Here is a 21,230-nt window from a genome sequence, read left to right on the forward strand (position 1 = left end):
TTTCTAGCAGAGATTAAATAAAGGCAACTCAAATGATCATTCAGTCTCACCTTTATTATTTATATACCTTATCTTACTTAATATGCCCTTGATGAAGTTTCCTAATTGAGACACACTTGTAGATGGGAATTACTAGGCCAAGTCATGTCCCTTTGCACTTAAAAGGCTCTCCTTTTTTTCTCCAAAATAAAACCAGCATATTTTCTATTATTTACTATTTTTGTCCCAAAATAGTGCAAGTGCCTATAGGATACAGATAAATTGGGTTTTTAAATAATAGCATAATGCTGCAAATGTACAGTTAAATGATATCAGAAAGAAAAAATGATACCAGTCTTCCCCCGTAAGAAACTGTTACAACTTTAAAAAAAAAAAGTCAAATTTTAGGACTAACTCTGGTCCCACCTGAAATATATCCTTTTACTGTTAAGTAACTTGATGCTAAGTCTCAAACCTACATACAATAGTGTCATAATAATTACATTTGTAGAAGCACAACCTATGTAACTTTTCTAGTTGATTGCATTCATTAGTAAAGCTTTTAGGACCAGACAGTGGTAGAAAACATACTTCCTACACTTAATGCAAACAGTTTCCAGGAATGGGTTCAAAAGTTAAGGCTTTTTCATTAAATAAACATGCTAGAAGCTAGATCTCTGCTCTGGCTGTCAGATCTCTGTTATTTAACGTGAGTCATTTAGGATAAAGTTAAAATGATAGAGTAAGTACCTGGGCTGTTGCCTAAGCTAGAAGAGTATTCATGAAGAATTCTGCGGTAGACACAAGTAAGAGGAATGCAGGAATGCAACAGTTAACTTAAAAGAAAAAAAAAAACATTTCATGCATCAAACTTGATATCTTTGAGTCTGTCAAATCTTTGTCCATCCAACACTGAAAAACGGTGAAACAAACTCTTTGGTTCAAAGTCATAGTCATATTTAGTTCTGTTAAAAGAAATTACAACAGGCTGAGAATTCAGGTACGTCTCTGCAAGGGGCCAAGGTAAACCAAGATGGTGTCGATGGAGCTAAAAGAAAAGGAAAGACGATCAGTTCAGCCATTTTGATAGAGCAGCACAACAATTCCCAGCTTGGGAAGTGTGTGGCTGTGGATTCTAGGATCCTCTCCATCAGGGCACTTAAAACTATTAATACGTTATCTCTATTACATGAACAACAACAAAGTGCAAAATGCAAACTAGAACCATGGTGCCCTCCACAGCTTCAGAAATAATACAAGCTTACTGTTTGTATACTAATGAATCAAAAATCACATTCTTATTAATAACACTTTTCCTATTAGCCAACATTATGAGAACTTAATTTTTAAATACAAGAATTAAGCTTTAAAACTAATGAGAGAGGCAAGAAAATATGTTCTCAATTACTTTACTGGCATGTTGGGAACGAAAAAGTTCAATATGTTATGTTGTCCTTGTAATGATTCAGTGGTTTTATTAATTCTACTGTCATCGCATTTGTTAGAGAACATTTACTATTAAAGAATTTGGAAAAAAAGACAAAATATGAATACAGTACTTCACATTTTATGAATTATTACAGTGCTTTCCCCATGTCCATCTACATACTTACCTTGATTAAACACCCATCATGGCAGTGCCACACAATTCCTTCAACTTTACCCTCCATGCAGCTTTCAAACCAAGACAGTATGTCATTTTGCTTCAAAGCAGGTGGATTCTTTATTTCAAATGCTCCATGTGGGACCAGAAGATGTACAGGGTGCTTCTTGCTTCCTAATCCTATGTTTAAAGAAACAAATACCTTCCTCCTAGTTACTGTCTTTCCTCACTTTTCTTATTGCAGACATCTTAAAAGCACTCTGCAAAGGTAAGCTTCTATTATACTACAACACTGTCCTGTCTTTAACAGAACAGTTAATTACATTTTTAAGTACCAAATGCAATTGTGTCTCCTCACATTTTAATTTATATTTATTAAAACTTCCTCTTCCTTTGTATAAAATAAACATGACTGAGAGATTTATACAGTTGTCTGTTTTTTCCTTGTGGTCACCTCCTCTGTCACCATAAAGCTACCAGCTAAATCCTTCACACTTCAGATCACAATCAATGGCAGGAACACCTTAGTGCCTGAAAATCTGGCATATCTTCTCATGAACACTTAGAGCTGGGCTGTTAACAACTGCATTGCCTTTTTATGTTAACATAAGTCTTCATTTAAGAACACAGCTATTAGAACTTTTTGTTGCAATTCCTGTACACCCTGAGGAAATGCTCAAGACCAGGTAGGATTATTTTTCCTATCCATCCTTGCAAGTTATCCTAACAACAAAGCACGGAAGTTAGAACTTACTTGTGCTCATATGTAATTGGTTTCTTGTTATAAGGCCTTTAAAGGAAGAAGCCACAACTGAAATTTAGCCTAAACTACATCTCCTTAAAAAAATTCCTGTTTCATAATTGAAAAATTGCAACTTGTGACTAACTTTAGGGGCTCCAAGAAATGGTTGAATAAAGTTTTCTACTTCAAGTCATTAAAAGAGTATGTAAAAAATGTGAAGGCTCCAAGAAACAAACTTAAAAAAAATTACTAGTATTTTAATAGTAATATTTACAACAGTTTTTCCAGTTCAAAATATTTTTCAAAGACCAAAACAATGCATTTTTATAGTAACTGAAGTTTCACAAACATAACTAGTCCCATGACAACTCAGCTTTCTAAGGTGAGTATTTTTGGGTCAGAGTTCCTTCAGCCAGCCCTTTTTCTCCTTTCTAAGAAGGTTGCTATTGGAAAGCTCTTTTAAAAAAACTTACACAAAGAAAATGCACTGATTTCACTCAAAAATACCACTAAAGAAAAAAAGTATTTAAGAACAGACCATATAAACTTACCGTATGGATTTGCATTGATATTAGTCCCAATAAGCTCCAATGTTTGTTCTAAAATTTCTGATAATGGCACGGGACTGATTTCCAGAAGCCCTGGGTCAGCATGGTGTTTCAATACCAGTGCTATTCCAGCCTCATAATTTACAACAGATGAGTGCCAGCAATATTGCTTACTGTTCTTCTCCACGGGCACCCAACCTATGAGAGAACAGTACATTTTACCAAACTAAATACCTGAAGTTATGAAATGCATACTAGAAGCTGTGACATGCATTTAAAAAAACCCCTACAGTTAACTACAAACAGAAAGAGTAAAAAGAAAAACTGTTGTATCTCAGAAGAATACAAACATGGTAATTATGCCTTCAGCTGAAGCCCTGTAAGTGTGTACAGCAAACTGAAATTATTTCCATGTGTCAGAAGAACAAAGCTTTTCTGAATAGTGAATGAATGACATTCCAATTTTTTTTTTCTGAATATGTTAACTACTATTTTTAACTCTAGAATTCTAATTCACTTCAGAAATTCACACACCTTTCCCCAGTTTTACTGTGCTGCATCATAGGTACCTGGCATATGTCCATTTTCATCGGGCAGAGGATTGCCATTAGAAAACTCTATGTCCTTCGCTGGAATCCAGGTGTCTGGAACAGGCTTGAAATCCTCTTCAATATTCCAAACAAATTCTAGACATATAAATGCAACACTTTGTTTTTTGGCAAACTGTTAACCAACTTTGCTTTAGTTGTCTTCCAATGCAATTATCAAAATACCATTGATCTAAACCCTGTTTTACAGACAGTAGTCCCAGTTACTTTGTACAAACACCAACATCTGTCACACTCAAGGGGTCTACAATTAGGATAGTTTAAAGATGCATTTAAAGGTTCAAAAATTAAGATTAAAAAATTAGCTACTTATTCCAATTTAAAGCTCTTCAAAGGGTGATGTTAAAAAAAAACTGAAGCAGGATCACTGATATTTCTCATGTTAGCCTAGTTGTTTTTCTAACTGGATAACTTCCATTGTCAGAAAGAAGGAAAGAAATCTTCACTAACCTTTGCAGTCTTCCAGTGAATACAAGAATTGTTTGAACCTTTTTTCACCTTGTTTGGTGGGTTTTCGATCCAACCTGGCCCATAGGTAGGGTTGTCCTAGGAGTTTCCAAAGACAAACCAGCACTTTACTGAGGTGCCCATACCCCGCAGAGTACTGAAATCCACTACATAACAGGCAAGAGAGGAATCCCCATCTGCCACTACAGAAATTTTATAAGCAAAGCCACCCCCCATTTAAATTCAAAGTACACTATGTGAATTTCCAAATCTATTTTGTACAGTCTTGCCTAGCATAACACAGTTTCCTTACAACTGCAGGTGAAGGCATGAGCCCCAGTGAGTCAATGAACCAGTCTTCCCATCTCCTCCCAACCTCTGGACTTCTATAAATCTTCCCCAAGGAAATTAGACACTCTATTATACATGACCCAGTTTGCAAGGAAGACCTACTAAAAACTGGGATAGTTCCTGGATATTCATATTCACTTAAATAATACTGCATGTATTTTAGAGAATAGGTACTAGAACAACTTTAGAAACACCTTCGAAGACTATGGTAACTATTACTTTGTGGTGAAGATGCTTAATGACACTTTAATTCACAACAGCTGTATATAAATCATACAAAAAAGGGAAAACTAAGCAAAACAAGTTCTAGTCAGCACGAGAAATCTGAAAATGCATCCTCCTTATTACCTTTATATGTTGTTACATAACAACAGGTTCCATCCACCTTTTCAGTAGGAACTGCATTGTGTACATCTGCCTCTAATGCCTTTCCAGTTATAGTGTCAGTTGCCAAAACTTTAAATGGCTGAAAAGAAGACAAGTGGCTGTGTTACTGCCTTGCTCTCATACAGGTTCTTGCTCCTTCCAGCTGGCCTCTATAAATCCAGCTCTTGAAGTATTACACATTATAGAGCTGATTTCTAATACTTTCTTCAAACTTTGATAGTTTGCTAAGTACTCTAAGACAGAATTACCAGAGCAACCTGTTTGTAAAGCCTCTCTGTCTTTCCTATTCTTTATTATTTAGAGCTGACTTTGCTTTCCACTACAAACTAGAACTGTTCCACTGCAGCATTTTGAGATCAACCTTCCTGCATTAGGGTGGCAATAGAAATTCCTCACAAGTAGCTTTCCCCAGCTTTCAGTTTGGAGATGAAAGTCAACAGAGCCATGTTAGTGCAATACACAGAGCAGGTGTGCTTTGGCAAGGTAGCAAAAACATCCTGGAATTGGTATCCTGGTATCAAAAAGGATGCAAAAGCATCTTGGTATCACTTAGTATCAGCAATGTCAGCTGAACACTTTTGTGCTTCAAAAGAGCAAAGAAAGGATCTGAGGATCTTAAACAGCCAACTAGTACAAATTTCTAGGACTTCTGTACAGCTTCTTTAACAGTTTCACTGCAAACATGCAATGAGTTGTGTTTGGATTCAAATCTTTCTCTCTATAATCATCATACCTCCCTCTTCTTTCCCCAGTCAACTCTGTCTTTTAATCTGGACTCTTTCTCCTAGGAAAACACAAAGCACGTCCTTGTCTTGTAGAAGTCTTGAAATAGAATGTGAAATTCATAAAATGAGAACTTGTGTGACATGACTGTTTCATATTACAGTTATAAGATGTGTAGCCATAGCAAACAGCATATATGAAGATTACATTAAAAATTTCACACTAGTGAGAAAACATTCCCATTGGTTTTACCACCATCACCACCCCTTTTGTTCCCTACCAGTCATAACCACGTTTTATCCTTGCCTGAACTTTAAAAACCAAAACAAAAACCAAATCAAAGCAACAACGAAAAAATACAAAAGAACTGAAACCAAAAACAACCAAACAAAAATAGCATGTGTCAGTTCCAGATCTAATACCCTGTCAGGTTTTTCTGTGCGAAGAATCACCGGTGCAGGAGGTATCTTTACATCACTGTTACTGAGATGGTTTAACTCTGAGTTATACAATTATGTTACTATCATTTTGGCTACGATTTCAGCTCTTTTATCCAGAAACCAATGACCAATGGAAGAAGGTGACCCAGAGCTGCATTCAAGTTCACTTTGCAGCTGCTATTAAAACCAGGGAACTGGAGGTCGGCATGAGCAGACGGGTGAGCGCCGCCCCAGTCTGTCCGCATCTCACAGCCTCATTTTTCTTCTGTCACAGGACTGATATTTCAAAAAAGAAAACAACAACGAATGGGGAAAAAAACCCCAAAACAACCAACCGCAACAAAAACCCAAAGAAAACTAAAAAACCACCCAAAGGGATAGAACCCCTCTTTTCTTCCTACGAGGAGGGCAGGCAGGATTGGCAGGCTGGTTTCTCACAGGCTCCCCGTGCGGTCACGCTGGACTGGCCTTCACTCAGAAAAAGCAAACACAGCATCGGGGTGAACACCTGTACGCACCTGCCAGGAAAAGCGTGGGGCTGAGCTGACACGGCACTCAGACGGCCTTTCTTCCCTGCATTTCAGCGGGAAAACCCTCTGCAAACCCCTCCCGTGAGCTTCCCGTCAATCCACAGCCGACCCTCTCGGCCCTCGGCCGCGCCCGGGGGCTCGGACACGGTTCGTGCTGCTCCGAGCCGCGGCCCAGCGAGCTCCCCCGGGCTCGGGTACGGGCCCAGCCCCACCTGCCTGCCCCCCGCCCTCCCGTCCCGGCGCTGCCCCAGTCACCTGTCGCTCCCGCTTGGCCGAGGGCTCGTCCTTCACCTCGGTGACGAACAGACACGGCACCTTGCGCTGCACCGCGCCCCGCCGCCTCATGGCCCCGGCCGCCCGCGCCCGCCGCCACCGCTACCGCGCCTGCGCCGGCCCGCCGCGCTGCGCCACGGGAAATGGAGTCCGCCGCCGCCCCTGCCGCCACTGCTGCCGCTGCGCGGGGCGGGGCCGCCTCCGCCCAACACCGGGCCCAGCGGCGGGGTGGCTCCGCTCGGCCGGCCTGGCCCGGCCCGACCGGGGGCGGCTGAGCTCTCCCCAGCGCCGGCTCCTGCCGGAGTAGGCTCCCATAGACTCCTGGATCTCTAGGTCCTGCCATGACCCTGCTCCAGCGCGGGTTTCTCATGGGGTCACGGCCCGCTTTGGGTGCAGCCGCCCGCCTGGCGTGCGGCCCTCCAGGGCTGCAGGTCCCTCTCTGCTGCACCGAGCGACCTCAGGGGCACAGCTGCCTCACCATGGCCCTCCCCACGGGCTGCAGGAGACACTCCCTGCCCCGGCGTATGGAGCACCTTCTCCCCCTGCTGTTTTCCTGACCTTGGTGCCCGAGGGTTCTTTCTCCCACACATATTCTCACTTCTCCCGCTGACTGTTGTTGCCCAGCAGGCTGTGGTATCTTTGTGGTATCCGAGACTTGTTTTTAAGGCCACAGTTGCATCACCAAGAAGTTTGGTATTATTTAAGCTTCATTAAATTGGTTTATTCCATTTCACGTTAAAAGCACCAGAATGGATGACTCTCTGAAACAATCTGATACTCTGTATTTCACTTGGATGCACTGGAGAGAAAGGAGGATGCTCAGCCTGGACTGGTCATGTAGCAGCATCACGCTGATGTCCCAAGCTGGAGGAGCAGTTGGCAACTGTTAAAATGCAGCATTCCATCCTGGCTAACAACTGCTCTCCGTTCAGTTCAACAGTCCAACCACATGGAGAAGGTACCACATGTTTCATTCAGCTATTTTTTGTTCTGGCTACACTATCCACTGAGTTTAATTTCTTCTGAAGGTTTGGTATTTGGAAGAAAACTGCTCTCAGGATAAGATGATTTGCCTGACTGCTGATAGCTTTAATTCAAAGAAGTACTTACACTCCATCTGGTAAAAGTCCAGGGATGGGTTTAGGGCTCTTGGTTATTCAATCCATTTTTAAGGGTCAGGGAGTTAGGGGTTAATGCCTGGGAGATGGACTTTGTGTCTCAGGGGTGGCCCAATTGTAGTGACTACAATCCAAAAGCTTTTGGAGATGCTGCTCTTAGAAATAGCAGTTAATTTCTGTAACTGGGAGAAACCTGCTTCCAAATAGTCCAGTATTTTCAAGTATGGCCTTGTTTTCATTTAAAAAATTACTTAGAAACTCATTCAGAAATAAGCCTCAACCTGGCATTTACAGATCTCAGGTGGGATGCCATTCACATCCAGGATGTAAACTTGAGTTTTGTATTCAGGGTAAAGCTTGTGAGCACTTGCCTCTTTGGAATTACAAGTTTATTATATGTTTGAGAAAGATACCTCAGGTTATAAGGTATAAGTGAATTGCATCATCAGAGATGATGCTAAAAACTGTGAACTCTGATAAGACAGAGATGCAGAACGATAATTTTATGTATGACTAACAGAAGTGACTTGTGTTGGGAAAGTACCATCTCTGCAATATTGTACAGAGTTTTTAGCTGGTGCCACATTGATCAGTAGAGGGATAGCAGCAGTAGGAGTATGAGTAAAGAAACAATAATTAAGCAAATCCATGTAGACAGTCTATTATTCCCATTAGGTTTTTGTTTGTCATCTTTTAAAACAGCTGAAAGATGGTGTGAGGAGTGTAATGGTAGCAGTGCCAACATCGAGTCCCAATTTTTTTTTCAGTTTTTTTGGGAATCTTTCTGGATTTTGTTTCTTAGCCCATGTTTTCCCATAGATTCATGTCCTTTAATAGTAAGGCAGTACTAGTGCAAGATTTGTATTTTTACAGCACATTTTGTTGGAGATTGATTTGATTTTCCCATTGTACAGAAAAGTAAACTCAGCCAAGTCAGTTAAATGACTTACGAGATTTTTTTTTTCCTTCCCAGCAGCTCATGAAAAGTCTGCAGTAAACTAAGTAAACTGTCTTACCCTATTCTAATTTCTAAACAATTTTACATCACCAGACACCACTGACCTGACTCAATAACTTTAGAGCTATTTAAAGCTTATGATAACAGTCATAAAAGATAATTTGAAATGTTGTAAACTATAGGAATGTGGTCCCACAAAATCTTGGTCATATATTTATAGCACTGTGAACTGTCATAAATTCAATATGTCCACACAGCATGTACTAATCCATTTATTGCATTTTGATTGTTATATTTACAACACCTGAAAACTATTTTCTCCTGCAGCAAAACTACAGCAAGTTCTCCTGTTTCTGGGAGACAGAGCCCGTAGGCTGTAGGAGGATAAGCTGTGACTTCTTTCACAGAAAACCCCGTAATATAAATGGACTTTATTTGCCACCTAGTAACAGTGAGTAAAAATATTTTCTCAACAATTTGTATGTTAGAGTAATGAAATAGACAAAAATGTCCTTCCAGTGCTTATGTAATATATAGTGAGGTCAAGAAATGCATCATGGCAAATCGATCAGGTACGATCTTCTATCCCAGCAAGTTTAAGGGAAAAAAATGTATTTGAATAAGATTGCCACATGAATTATTTTAGCTGCCATATTATGAATCTTCATATCTACTACTGGTATAAAAGTTGAAGTCACATTTAGGTTGCTGAGATCCATGGAATAAAAATGTTGCTTAACTTGAATTTCTGATGGATTAAATCTCTCTAGTAGTTCAAATGGTTGGTATGCAGGTAATAATTTAAGAAAAATCAAAAGTAATGTGTGTGTGTGGTGGGAGGAGGAGGTTGGTAGGACACTGATATTTGTTGATAGAGCAGAATGTATGGATGAGGTGCCCCTTGGAGAGAGAACATCAGATTCCAGAGCTGTTTGTGCAGATATATTTCCAGTTTGTTGTTTTGAATAAAAATTTGGTCTTGAGCATTGGTTACATGTTCCTGAAGTGCAGTAATAGTGTGTAAGACAGCACTCTTACTTGTGGAAAACTCCACTGTTACAAGTTGTGTTTTTTCCCTCATCCATTTCTAAGAGGAGCTCTTGACTATCCGAAATCCCGGTATACATCTGGAACTTGGAAACAGGATAAGTAAGAGTCCAGAGCAAAGAACAAAGACAGATGTCAGAGGCAGGAGTGAGGAGAGCAAGTCACCATGAAACCTGGTGTTCCTGAAATTGCCCCAGGAAAATGTAGCCTGCCGTATCTGGGCATGTGGAGCCTAACTAAGCCCACAGGATCAAGGCAAGGCCTGGAGTGCTGTTTTTCTGAGTGCCCATAATGCCTTCACACAGCTCCCACTTACAGAGCACAGGCACCTTTTTGGCTGTGGAGCAAGTCAGAGACTGTACCCAAAAGCCACTGTGGGCAAGGGTATCCTGTGTAAGAGCAATGAAAACCACAACCACAGCTGGAAAACAGACTAAATCCTTTACTTTTTACTGAAATATGTACAAGTTCAAAGCCTCTGTGCACCACAATAGTATTGCAGATAATGAACCTGCATTTTTTTTTTGTTCTTATACTTAAAAATCTTGTTAAACTAATTTAAGTTTGATTTGGCTTATTCTACCTGGAGCTAAAAATAGCCTGTTCTGAACAGTGAAAAAGGCTCCATCAAGTTAGTGTTGTATCTTAAACATCTCTTACATGAGATACAACAAATCTGATTTGCAGTCAGGTTATGAGAAAAGGTTTAACATGATATACATGCTGCTACAAGGCAAGCAAGAGATGCACAAGAATAAAAACAACCAGAATAATAGAAAAATGCTCACACTTTATTTTTGACTGGAAAATATATCAAACTTCAATATTTTTAATATAGTGCACAGAGTACTATAGTTGCAAATCAGTCAGCTTGAACAATACCCAAAGACTCGCCATCTTTCTTCATTTTTCTTTTTAGTCCATTGTATTTCCTGGCTCTTGGAATGTGTTATCTCGGTACTAAAGCCATTTTGCTGAAAATATTATGTGTGGAGATAAATTACTTAGGAAAATAATATTTTTTTTCTGATTAAGTGTAAATTATTTTCTTGAACATCACATTCTCTCACAAAATCTACATTTTATACCTAGTTATGAGAGTTGAGATTGTTTGATGTAAAAAAATCTTAAAATTTTAAATGAACAATCTGGTGCTTAGCATTGCTAAATTCTTCAAAATGGATGCTGTAGGGGTTGATACAGCATGTTTGCAACTTTTTAAAATAGCACAATGATGAAAATGTTTCTCTTTTCAAAAGTCTGTATTCAACAGTGCCTGTGTCCATTCAGAGGAGCTGGCACCTGTGTTTTTCATACTTTCTGGAGTTGAAAGGTACTCTCTTGGTGACCTCTGCACAAGATAATTCCTAATCCTGAAAATGTTTTCAGAAGTATGCCTGCTGGTGTCAACCTGGATGTGTTACTTCAGTTTCCTTCTAACAAAGTAAATCTAATGTTCTTGTCTGCAGATGTCCCATTGAAACAGGATGTCCAAGGAGGCATTCTGCACCCAGCCCATCGTCAGGACTCACTCAGAAATCAAGAGAATCTTTTAGTACCAATTCACCCTCCTCTGATTATAAACCTCAGTGATGAAGAGGATGATGAAGAGGACGATGAAGAGGATGATGACGAGGAAAACAACTGTAAACAGTTTTGTTTTCTTTTAAAAGCAAGTTTAATGGGTTTTGTCAGCTCTTGCAATGTACTTCACAACTGATTTGTTATAATAACCATTTCATTTTTAGAAAAGAGCTGTTGAAAAGTTTTTTGAAATAGTTTTTATCTAATCTTTAAAGTGTTGGGACTGGTAGTCACCAGATGTGAGCAATGCAGTATTTTCTAATGCCTGTGATCTAATTCAAATGGCCATCAAAAACTCTTCAAAATTTTGGGATGAAATTACAAGTTTAAGAGGTACTTTGCTTATGGGAAACAAATTTTTGAACCAGGGCTATATGCACTTATCAGAGAACATGTAGTCACAAGTTTTTTTACAAAAGATTGTTGTGTGACTTTAACTTAAGTAATTTTTCAGCTGATTTACCAAACTCTGTAGGCAGTCTTATTTTTTAGAGAAAGTTATTCTTAAATCCAGCAAAGAGAATTGATGCGAAACTCTCCACTAGTTTAACTGAATGTTTTTATTATATATTTACATATATATACACATATATGTTAATACAGTAAAGCCATTGACTGTATCTCACTTAGAGACAAGAGATTCATAGGGATGGAACAAATGACACATTCCTGGAAAGTGAAAAGTCAGAGAATGACCTATTTTCAGGCATGCATTCAGCAAATTGCTGTGCTGCCCCAACCCACTTTTCACTTGCCCACTGCCCATCAGGTTGGCTGGTAGACCAGCCTGTCAGTGCTTCCTAACTTGGTTTCAGCCTGAGTATGTCACTTAAACAATATAGAAAGTAGGGCTTTGCTAATCTTCATAGCCTTATCTGAGACAGATCAGGCATACTCACCTCACCAGCTCTGCCAACAGACGTTACAGGATAGTAACTTTGTGCAGAAGCTTTGTGACAAGCACTCTCTGGTTGGTATAAATGAAAGATTATTTTGAAAATGAATATTGGAGATATATATTTTTGAATAGTTTTGAATTAACAAACATTTGCTTACTAAAATGTGTTTTAACTGCAATTCCATCACACTTGAAAATACCTAATAGTTATTAATCATTTTTCAGTCCAGAAGCACAGGTTGCAGTCAAAACCCAAAATAACCAATGACAAAAATTAAAGTAATTATCATGTTTTATTGTTAAGAATTATTGAAGGTGCTTTTATAGTTATCTTGTAATCTTTTACAATTATTTCTTGTAGATGTTTCTGACTGGATGCCTAAGACTGTTTTAGATATTGAAGAGGAGAGAGCAATAAGGGATATATGCTATATATCTGGTAAATATGAAATTTATCATTCTTTCCTTAGAAGCAAAGCTTCCAATACAGTAAACTTTAGAGCTTTTTTTTTTTTTTTTTTTTTTTTTTTTCCCTCTTGGGGCATGTGTAGGAGAGTATTATGGGATTCAGAACCCTTACAAACACCAATCAACAAAAACCGTGTCTTCACCATGGCAAGATGAGTTAATACCCTTGGAAACTAGTGAACAAAACTTGCAGAAAGGCAAGTATTGTGATTTCTTTGGACTGTATTTACCACTTCTAAAATTGCTGTGACAGGGAGAAACTGTTATTGCATAGTTTGCACTTCCTCCTCACTTTTTAAATTTAGTGAAAAAAAAATTACAAAAAAAATATTTGTATGTGTCAGCAAATTGCAAAAACACTTCGTTCTTTTCTTGCCATGTATATAGTCACACTTGTGCTGATGACCTGCATCGGTTGTGGATGAAAAAGGTAGAAATGGGCTATTAACCCAATCTGTACTTTCCTGACATACACAACATAGGTATTTCATATAATTTCATGATAAAGATTTATACAATCTAATTTTAACCATCCTAAGGTTAGGAATGTAGTTTAAAGTTTCTCATCTAGGCTCTCTGGTGAAAATAGAGAGAAACAAGAACTCCGATGAATCTCCTTTTTATTGAATCACCAGGCAGTGCCGAAGGGTGGGATGAGTCGCTTTTCCAGAGCCACTTTTCCACTATGACTTCTGCTGGCTATCTTGGGTGTCTTGGTGCCAAAATATAGTGTTAAATCAATCTTTTCTATAACTAAATTTAGATTAAACACCTCATTCCATTGTCTTTTAAAATAGAAGATCAAAAGAGTTACATTTTGTTTTGAATTCTGGATTACCCAACATAATTAAGGTCAAAGGAATACAAATTTATAAATATTTTCCCCAGTTCTTATGGTTCGTAATTTATTATTGTCTTCTAATTTCTGAATTCGAGATGAGAGACTCGGTGACAAATGTATGAACATACCTTTTAAGAAGTGTCTTTATTTATCATTAGACATGTTAAGAGAAAAAGATAGCTATGTTTCCACAAAACAGTTTTTCAATTGAGTTCTCCAAGGCTTCAGGTACTATGATGACATGCATCCTGAAAACGCCATGAATTCAATTAGATAGGATTAATAAATATAATTCATGAGTAGTGAAAAGCTCATGAATAAGCAGGTAATTGATAGCTGGGTCTTTACTTTGGAGCCATAGTCTTCTTTAGTCTATGAATTACTATATTTTCTTACAGAGCATGAAAGAGAGACATCGGTCACACTAGACAGGATTCAAATAATTAATAAAAGAGACAGAAGGTTATGAAATGAGAGGTTAAGAGAAATTGCACTAAACTAATCAATGGCTCACAGGGGTGGGAGGAGGAGAAAGTCAGTGCCACTACCTGTGCTTGCATACAGCTAAACATTCTTTCTGTTGCCTTTCCAGGTGACAGTAACACAATTCCGACAAGATTTAATAATACAAGGAAAGAAAAAGAGAATTCCGAAAGGAGAGTATCAATAGAGACTATTCCCAGAACAGATCATAAATCCTTTGACAATGGAGGTAATATACTGTAGCATCAGCTTCTCATTGCTGAATGTCATGTGGTAAATAAAATAACTAAATATGCATGCATTAAACTTCCCCATTTTGCATTTGAGATATTATATGTTCTTTATGTTCTACACACTCTTTCTCATGCTGAACCATTAATTTTGACAATAAAACTCATTGTTTATGATTATATATTATGCTTATTTTAGGATTGCACTGGAAAAAAAATATGTAGATTACAGTTGGTTTGGGGAAAGAAAAGGTTCTGTGAAAAAATAAGTGTAGAGATGCAGACAAGTTGGTTAGAGCCTCGTGCTACTAATGCCAAGGACGTGGGTTTGATCCCTGTATGGGCCATTTGTTTAAGAGCTGCACTTCATGATCCTTATGAGTCTCTTCCAGCTCAGAATATTCTGTGGCTGTGATTCTGTGACTGTCTGAAGTCAAAATGCTTTCAAAAACTGTTACTTTTATAAGACTATCCATAGTTAAGATGAATAAGCTTTGTATTTTTCAGCTATCCTGCGATCCTGCAACTTGTGTAACAGGATCCAATCCTTCTGCATAAACTTGGTTGACTATAATGGAGACACACAGTTTTGACCAATTGAGTTCAATATTGAATCATGTCATTAAAGCTGAAGAATGCCCCATTCTCCTTGAATTTGCATAATACTTATTGGTATTCGATCCCTTTTTTCATAAATATTTATGAATGATAAAAATAGTAAAAATTGTAGTATTTTCTTCCCCCTTAGTTTATGAATGCAAAATTGTGCAACACCATGCTAGGGCTGGTTGCTCTATCTTGGAGCAAGTTGGTGTGTGTCTTCTATCTCTATTGCACAGTAAAAATGTATCTTACATTCTATATCTTTTCCTGTGAACTTTATGTGCAAAAGTATCTTTCTTTTTAGATATTTATGTCTGTATAAACAGTTACCAATGAGCCACAATTCAATAATTGAATCTGTCTTCAAAATTATATGCATTTAAAGCTTTTAATAGATTATTTAACAGCTCTGTTTAACAGATTATTTCCTCTAAATTTGTGGGCCTTATTAAATCAGCTATTTGGTTTCATTGCTTTAATTTTATTTTTCTACTCCAGCTAAAAACATGCAATTTAAAAAGGACACTCTTCGCACTGCTCACCTTTCTCAGGGTGCTCTTGAGTACAGATAACTTTGTGAGACTCCTTTCTTGCAGGAGGTGGTGGTTCTGTGATTCAGAGGAACACATTTATTGATGGGAACAGATTTGAGACACTGCCTCGGGAAAAAGAACCAATTACATCCAAGTATTCCAATGTGAAAGGTACTTCATTATTATATATTTGCAAATTCTTAGATTAGATTACTTTTGTTCCTCTGCAAGTGTGGTGAACAAATGTGGTGAATATATAAATATTTTGTGTAAAACCAATCTGAAGTGAACTTTCCATTAACAGTATGATTTCTTTCACTCCAAGATGACAGCAATTGTTGTATGTTATGGTTTAATTCTGCTTCTTTCAGCCAGTTTGCATTCTCTGATAGATTCAGTTACGAGTGCCTGAGTTGCCAAAGTCTTTGATGCTCACATTAGATCATGGGGAGTGCTGTGCACTTTCCACTTCAGACAAGTAAAACAGATTTGATTGTAGGTAGTATCTCACAGAGCACAGGAGTTTAAAAAAACACTAAAAATATAGTTAAGGAAAGAGCATAACACTTGTGATAAAGTTTGTTTATCAAAAACTAGTCACATACAGCAAATTAAAATACCTACATCCAAGTACCTTAAAGTTTCACCCTTTTCACAGGAGAGTTCCAGAATATATTTGTCAATTTGTCATTGTAGAAAATGTTATTGTGAGTAGACGCTTATCCAGTTATTTCTTTGCAGTTTTTAGAATAACAGGGAAAAAAAGGACAGATTTTTGTCTTTAAACTACCTGATAAAGTGAAGCAGAAGTAGAGCGTTTCTGCCACATTTTGGCCTGAAATGAGAGGAACCAAAAGTGCTTATTTTTGTTAGCAGGGGAAAAGGGAGAACAGAGCCCCATCTCCCCAAAGAGTAGCAGGGCCAATAGAAGAATGCTGTGGTTACTTTAAAATGCAACTTTCCCTGTGAAGTTCTGTTTGTGTTTTTAAGTGGGCTTACTTATGCAACCAGTGCTTTTGCAAATTTATCTCCATCATTTGTAGTATTTTGTTATGTTCATGCACTGCACATGTCCAGGGTGTATCCAGATGCTACAGGCAGAATTCATTCACAGTTCAGCCAGCCACCCTTTGAAGTGCATGGATTGGTCTCCATGGGCTCAGCCATGGGTGTTCCAGAGGTCCACACCTATGCAATATAGAGAAAGGATGATCTGATTTTTTCATTTAGAGTTAGTTTTTTAGTTTGCCTTCAAGATTTCTTCTGATAGAGAAAATACAGACACTTTTGCTTTCCTTCTGGGGAGTGAGACTTTTAGAATAGTTGACATGTGAAACCATGTTCCACCCAAAGGGACTTATTTATGAAGCAGGAGAATACGTTTTCAAAATACCACAGTATTTTTGGCTATGAACATTTTTTATGCCTTCTAAACAAGTGAATATGTGTTATTTTAATCCCTCAGAAACAAACCACAGTGAACAGGTAAAGAACCACCATTGTAAGGAAGCAAAGGAAAATAAAAGGATTTCTGAGGAGCGAAGACATTCAGCTAATGCAGTAACTGGCAAAGGTATTTGAAAAAATCATCAACTTATTCATTTCTATTTACTAAGCTGTGAGATGATTTAACACTATCTAGTAAATTTTTGTTCTTAGTGTCAAATATGGACAGCCCATACTTGCATTGATCTATCTACAAAGAATTTTTTTTTAAATCTTGTTCAGTCTCCAGTTGCCTGCACTATGTGAAATTTTGAATAATGGGACAACCTTTTTGGTTGTATTTTCATGTTTAGGAATTCACACTCCAGACCCCAAAATAAAACCAAATTATCAACAAAGGGGTCAAAGTAAGGATGATGAAACTGTTTCTTCGAGTCCGTATGGGAGAGAAACTGGAAGATACACTCATTTAAATTCTCCAGAACCTCGGCGATCAGCTTATGTAGTCTACCGGACTGTCACTCAAAAACCGAAATTCAATGGACCTACAGGTGGGTTCCTGTGTACACAGAATTCTTAAAATGCCTGTCTATATTGTGCCACATACAACTGGGTCCCTGATGGTGAATAATAAGTTATTTATGCCTAAATACAGGCATGAGTAAGTTTGATCAAGCATAACTTTCACAAGTAGATTTTCGCCATATCCATAGACAGGAACGTAAAGATTTATAAAGCTTTACAATTTGTCAGATGGAATATTCACAAACAATAACTGAGCCATCTTTACAGCAGGAATTCATGGATGCAATGAAGTGGTGATGTGCACAAATTCAGTGATCCCAACTTGTTATAGCATCTGACTTATTCTTTTCAAATATTTAATAAACCTTGAAAACTTCACCTTTAAGCTCTTATTTTAATCTAACTACTTACAGTAGAAGTATTTTTGTAGTAGAATTTCAGTTGTGTCTCAAGAAATGTTTCTTGTTCAACCTTATTTTTCCCAGTAGGGCATGAAAGAATTACCTTGCTTTGCAGCATATATTTCCATAACTGGGATTTCACTGGAGTTTCATTTTTGTGGATTTGTATTTATTTTCATTATCTAGGATTATTTTTTGTCTTGAATAAACAAGGGTTTGGGTTTTATTCACACTTCTGTTATCAATTTAAATGCAGTGTAAATCTTTGTGTTTAACATGAGTATTATTTTTTTCACATTATTTGTGTTGGACAGAGGACTGAATCTATTCTTTCTGCTGTTCATAAAGGATGATACATTCCTTCATCTTACTCTACTGTCTTATTGATGGTACATGCTATGTCATTATTGACAAGAAACCTACAGGTGGGATTCTGAGTCTTGAATCTTTATTTCTGGCAATCTGCTTCAGATTTATTGCTTCTTTTGCTTTATTTTTATCTTGCTAATATATGTAGCCTCACCTAATCTAGTACATAATTTGGGCTTTATTTGAATTTTCAGTTTCCGTGTCCGTGGTTTCTCTGGATAATTTGTTTTTTTCATTTGTCACTTTGTCAACAGATTTAGATTTAGATTTAAATAATTTAAATAATCAGGAATCATAAAAGTGATTTCATCTTGCCGGTTTCAGTCATCTCTCTTAAGCTGGGTTCATTCTCCATTTTGAGATGTTTCCCTGTCTTAATTTCTAATAACAGAGACCTCCTTCAGACAGAGTGATGTCTACTTTAAGGTGAATAAAGTAAAGTGAAACGAATTCCAACATTGGTGCTTTGTCTTGAGGACAAATAGGTCTTTTTTCTATTTTCTTTGAATGTTTGCTTTCATTAAATGTGAACAAGGTGGTATAGGGATTATAGAGAGAACATCCTTTATGTGAAGAATTCATTTTATTAAAATTCCAGGTTAAAAAAGGATAGAACATTTTTGAAAAAATGGGAATGAGAATTTTGTCGTAAGAACAATCATTAACATTTTTGCTGCCTTTCTTTCCCACAGTACCCGAGTCCTATGGTCAGAAAGGCTCCAAACAAAAGCATCAGCCTGACACCAATAGGAGATTTTGGACACAAACAGAAAACCATGGTAATATTCACACATTGTGTATAAACTGAATATTGTAGGATTATTAAGAAATTAATAATTTTAATTAATCACACTTAGATGGAATTAAATAAGAATATTAATAATATTCATTTTTAATGAATTTTTTTAGAAAATGGTTTGTGATTAGGCAGCATATTCTGAGGCACAATCAGCTGTCTAGCACAAAAACATAATATAGCTTTCTATATAGAGCTTTCACAAGCAGGGATAAAACAGAAGCTGTTGAGGTCTTTGGGAGAGTCTTCAGCCCAGGAACATTCCCTTTGTTAAAACCAAGAATGTCCATAGCAGAATCTCCTTCTTTGGAAGATCATATGAGCCTCATGGAAATGCTACCATATTGCAAATTATCTTTAAAGTTCTGGAAGAGAACTAAAGTTCTAGAGATTGCCTTTAATACTAGCTTGTGTTTCAGAGGCAATGTCTGACTCATTTAATGCATTCATTGAAACTTCAGCTAATGCAATATTTAATTCACATATCAAACTAAAGAAATCTTTCCTGAAGTTGTGGCTGAAATTATGAAACAATGTGTATGTTTTTTCCTACAGGCAAATATACTTCAGGATCTTCTAATTCACCAGCTTGGAGGAAAAGAAATTCACAAGCAAAACCGTTCTCTAAATTTAAAACAACCACTCAGGTAACTAATAGAAATAGTTACAGTTCAACCTTTTTAGGAGAATTGGCATGTCTCTCCCCACCTAGAAAATGTAAAAGTGCTTGTAAAGCTTCCTCATTCAAAACCTGCAAGATTCTGATCAATGCTGAGTGGCTGAAAGAGCAGTTAATAGTTTTATTTGTTTTCACTCATGTACATTTGCCTGAATAACTAACCTGTGATTTCTATTTTTTTTTTTACAATAATACTTATATGAAAGCAAAATGTGTACTCTAAAGTAAAGTGCTATATAAGACAGGTTTTGGATTTTGGCACCAGACAAACACAGTAGAGACCATATGAGTTTGATCTGTAGTTTCTCTGCTGGATTGTTCGTGAAGCTTCAGCAGTGGCTGAACAATAACCAGCTGAGGTCTGAATCCATGAAAGGACTCAGGCTACAAAAGGTTTGCAAGATACCCTAAAGATTGTTCATACATTTTACAGCTGCCTTGAAAGCTGAGATTAGAACCTCTATCTCGTGTTTCATGTTGAAGTTTTACTTCTTAAAGTGTTTCTGATGGAGCATATAGTTTTACTCTAAGAAATTATGCAAAGAATTTTGTGTATATCTTTTTTGACAGCAGAGTAAAGAAGACATGGAAGTGAATAGAAAAGGAGAAAAAGAAACATCTAAAGGGAAATAAGAAAATTATCACCTGGAATGTCCAAAGATGAAGGAACTGCAAATTCCCAAAAGAAGGTTCAGGAAGGAAGCACACTGTAGTGTTTCAAAATTGGTTAAAAAATCTTAAATGTATGCTCTGCATGGTGACATATAAAGATCTATATTCACTAAGTTTAATCTACTATAAAAATTTGGCAGTTGAAGTTATTTTTACAGACTACGGCTCTGACTGATAGTAATAGTTCATAGCAAAAAAATCCCTAACCAGAGTCTTCCTCTATTTTATTTGATAGATGTTTTAAGGCATAATTCCTAATATGAATAAATACTATTAGTTATACTTAGCAGTTTCAGAGGACTTTTAATGTAAACAGCAATAGTGTAATGCATTCTAGAATGTGGTTTGCTGGTACAAAAGCCAGATTTCTAGATGGTTTAGCTGTTTTGCCAGATGTCTGGGAACTCAGTCTGAATTTGATCTTGAAATTTTGCAGTTTTAGCAAACCAGAAAAACTGTGTTATGAACTAAATGAACTTCACAAGAAAACTCTCAGAATTAACTGAGATATGTATTTACATGAGTTTCAAACTAAAATATGTTGTATAAAGACTGAGAGGAAGACTGATGAGAAGGATACTTTTACAGTGCTTTCTGGAGAAACAAACCTCATATTGAAGTGTTACATATACATGACTTCATATCTTTTTCTCAGGTGTTTTTTTTGTGTTTTTTTTTTTTGTTTTTTTTTTTTTTTCCATTTACCTGACCTTCTTAGAACATAATCAGTTTTTGAAAAGAACCCTTCAAACTTCTTTCTGTAATGCTAGGATCCAGTAATTATCTCAGTGGCACCTGTAACTGTAGGAATGAAAGCATTTTGCCATATTGGAACCTTTTCTTCTGTGACTGCTTATAACATCAGGCTGGGTCAGATACCTTCCAAGGTATTTCTAGCTGAAATGATTCTATTGTTCTGTGAGAAATATAGTCATATGTTTCTCTGCC

The 21,230-nt window shown here is 37.2% G+C and overlaps 2 protein-coding genes and 1 long non-coding RNA gene across 4 annotated transcripts; 2 read left to right on the top strand and 1 right to left on the bottom strand.

Annotated features, from left to right (window-relative positions):
* Positions 1–39: 39 nt before the first annotated feature.
* RLIG1 (RNA 5'-phosphate and 3'-OH ligase 1) lies at positions 40–6,989 on the bottom strand. 2 transcript variants are annotated; one of them, XM_083858895.1, is made up of 7 exons: positions 6,614–6,746; positions 4,627–4,744; positions 3,931–4,026; positions 3,442–3,558; positions 2,876–3,070; positions 1,593–1,762; positions 40–1,027 (listed from the first exon to the last, which is right to left on the bottom strand). In XM_083858895.1, exons 1-7 carry the CDS (start codon positions 6,701–6,703, stop codon positions 839–841), a joined length of 975 nt encoding a protein of 324 aa, XP_083715021.1. In that variant the 5' UTR covers positions 6,704–6,746; the 3' UTR covers positions 40–838. The 2 variants fall into 2 exon arrangements, with proteins under 2 accessions (XP_083715021.1, XP_083715020.1); XM_083858894.1 differs by lacking the exon at positions 4,627–4,744 and having other exon boundaries at positions 6,614–6,989.
* Positions 6,973–20,243, top strand: LOC310909048 (uncharacterized protein C12orf50 homolog; the record flags this gene model as incomplete). Its single annotated transcript, XM_083860611.1, has 8 exons — positions 6,973–7,062; positions 9,035–9,158; positions 11,224–11,400; positions 12,598–12,851; positions 13,340–13,352; positions 18,828–18,914; positions 19,487–19,578; positions 20,181–20,243. The coding sequence occupies 8 exons, from the start codon at positions 6,973–6,975 to the stop codon at positions 20,241–20,243; spliced, it is 900 nt and encodes a 299-aa protein (XP_083716737.1).
* Positions 14,152–17,383, top strand: LOC310908885. The gene is made up of 4 exons (XR_014589966.1): positions 14,152–14,257; positions 15,458–15,565; positions 16,860–16,967; positions 17,194–17,383. It is a non-coding gene; the product is annotated as an uncharacterized lncRNA (long non-coding RNA).
* Positions 20,244–21,230: the final 987 nt, after the last annotated feature.

The sequence above is a fragment of the Zosterops lateralis genome (assembly GCF_965231275.1).
Source record: "Zosterops lateralis genome assembly, chromosome: 4".
Classification (NCBI taxonomy): Eukaryota; Metazoa; Chordata; class Aves; order Passeriformes; family Zosteropidae; genus Zosterops; species Zosterops lateralis.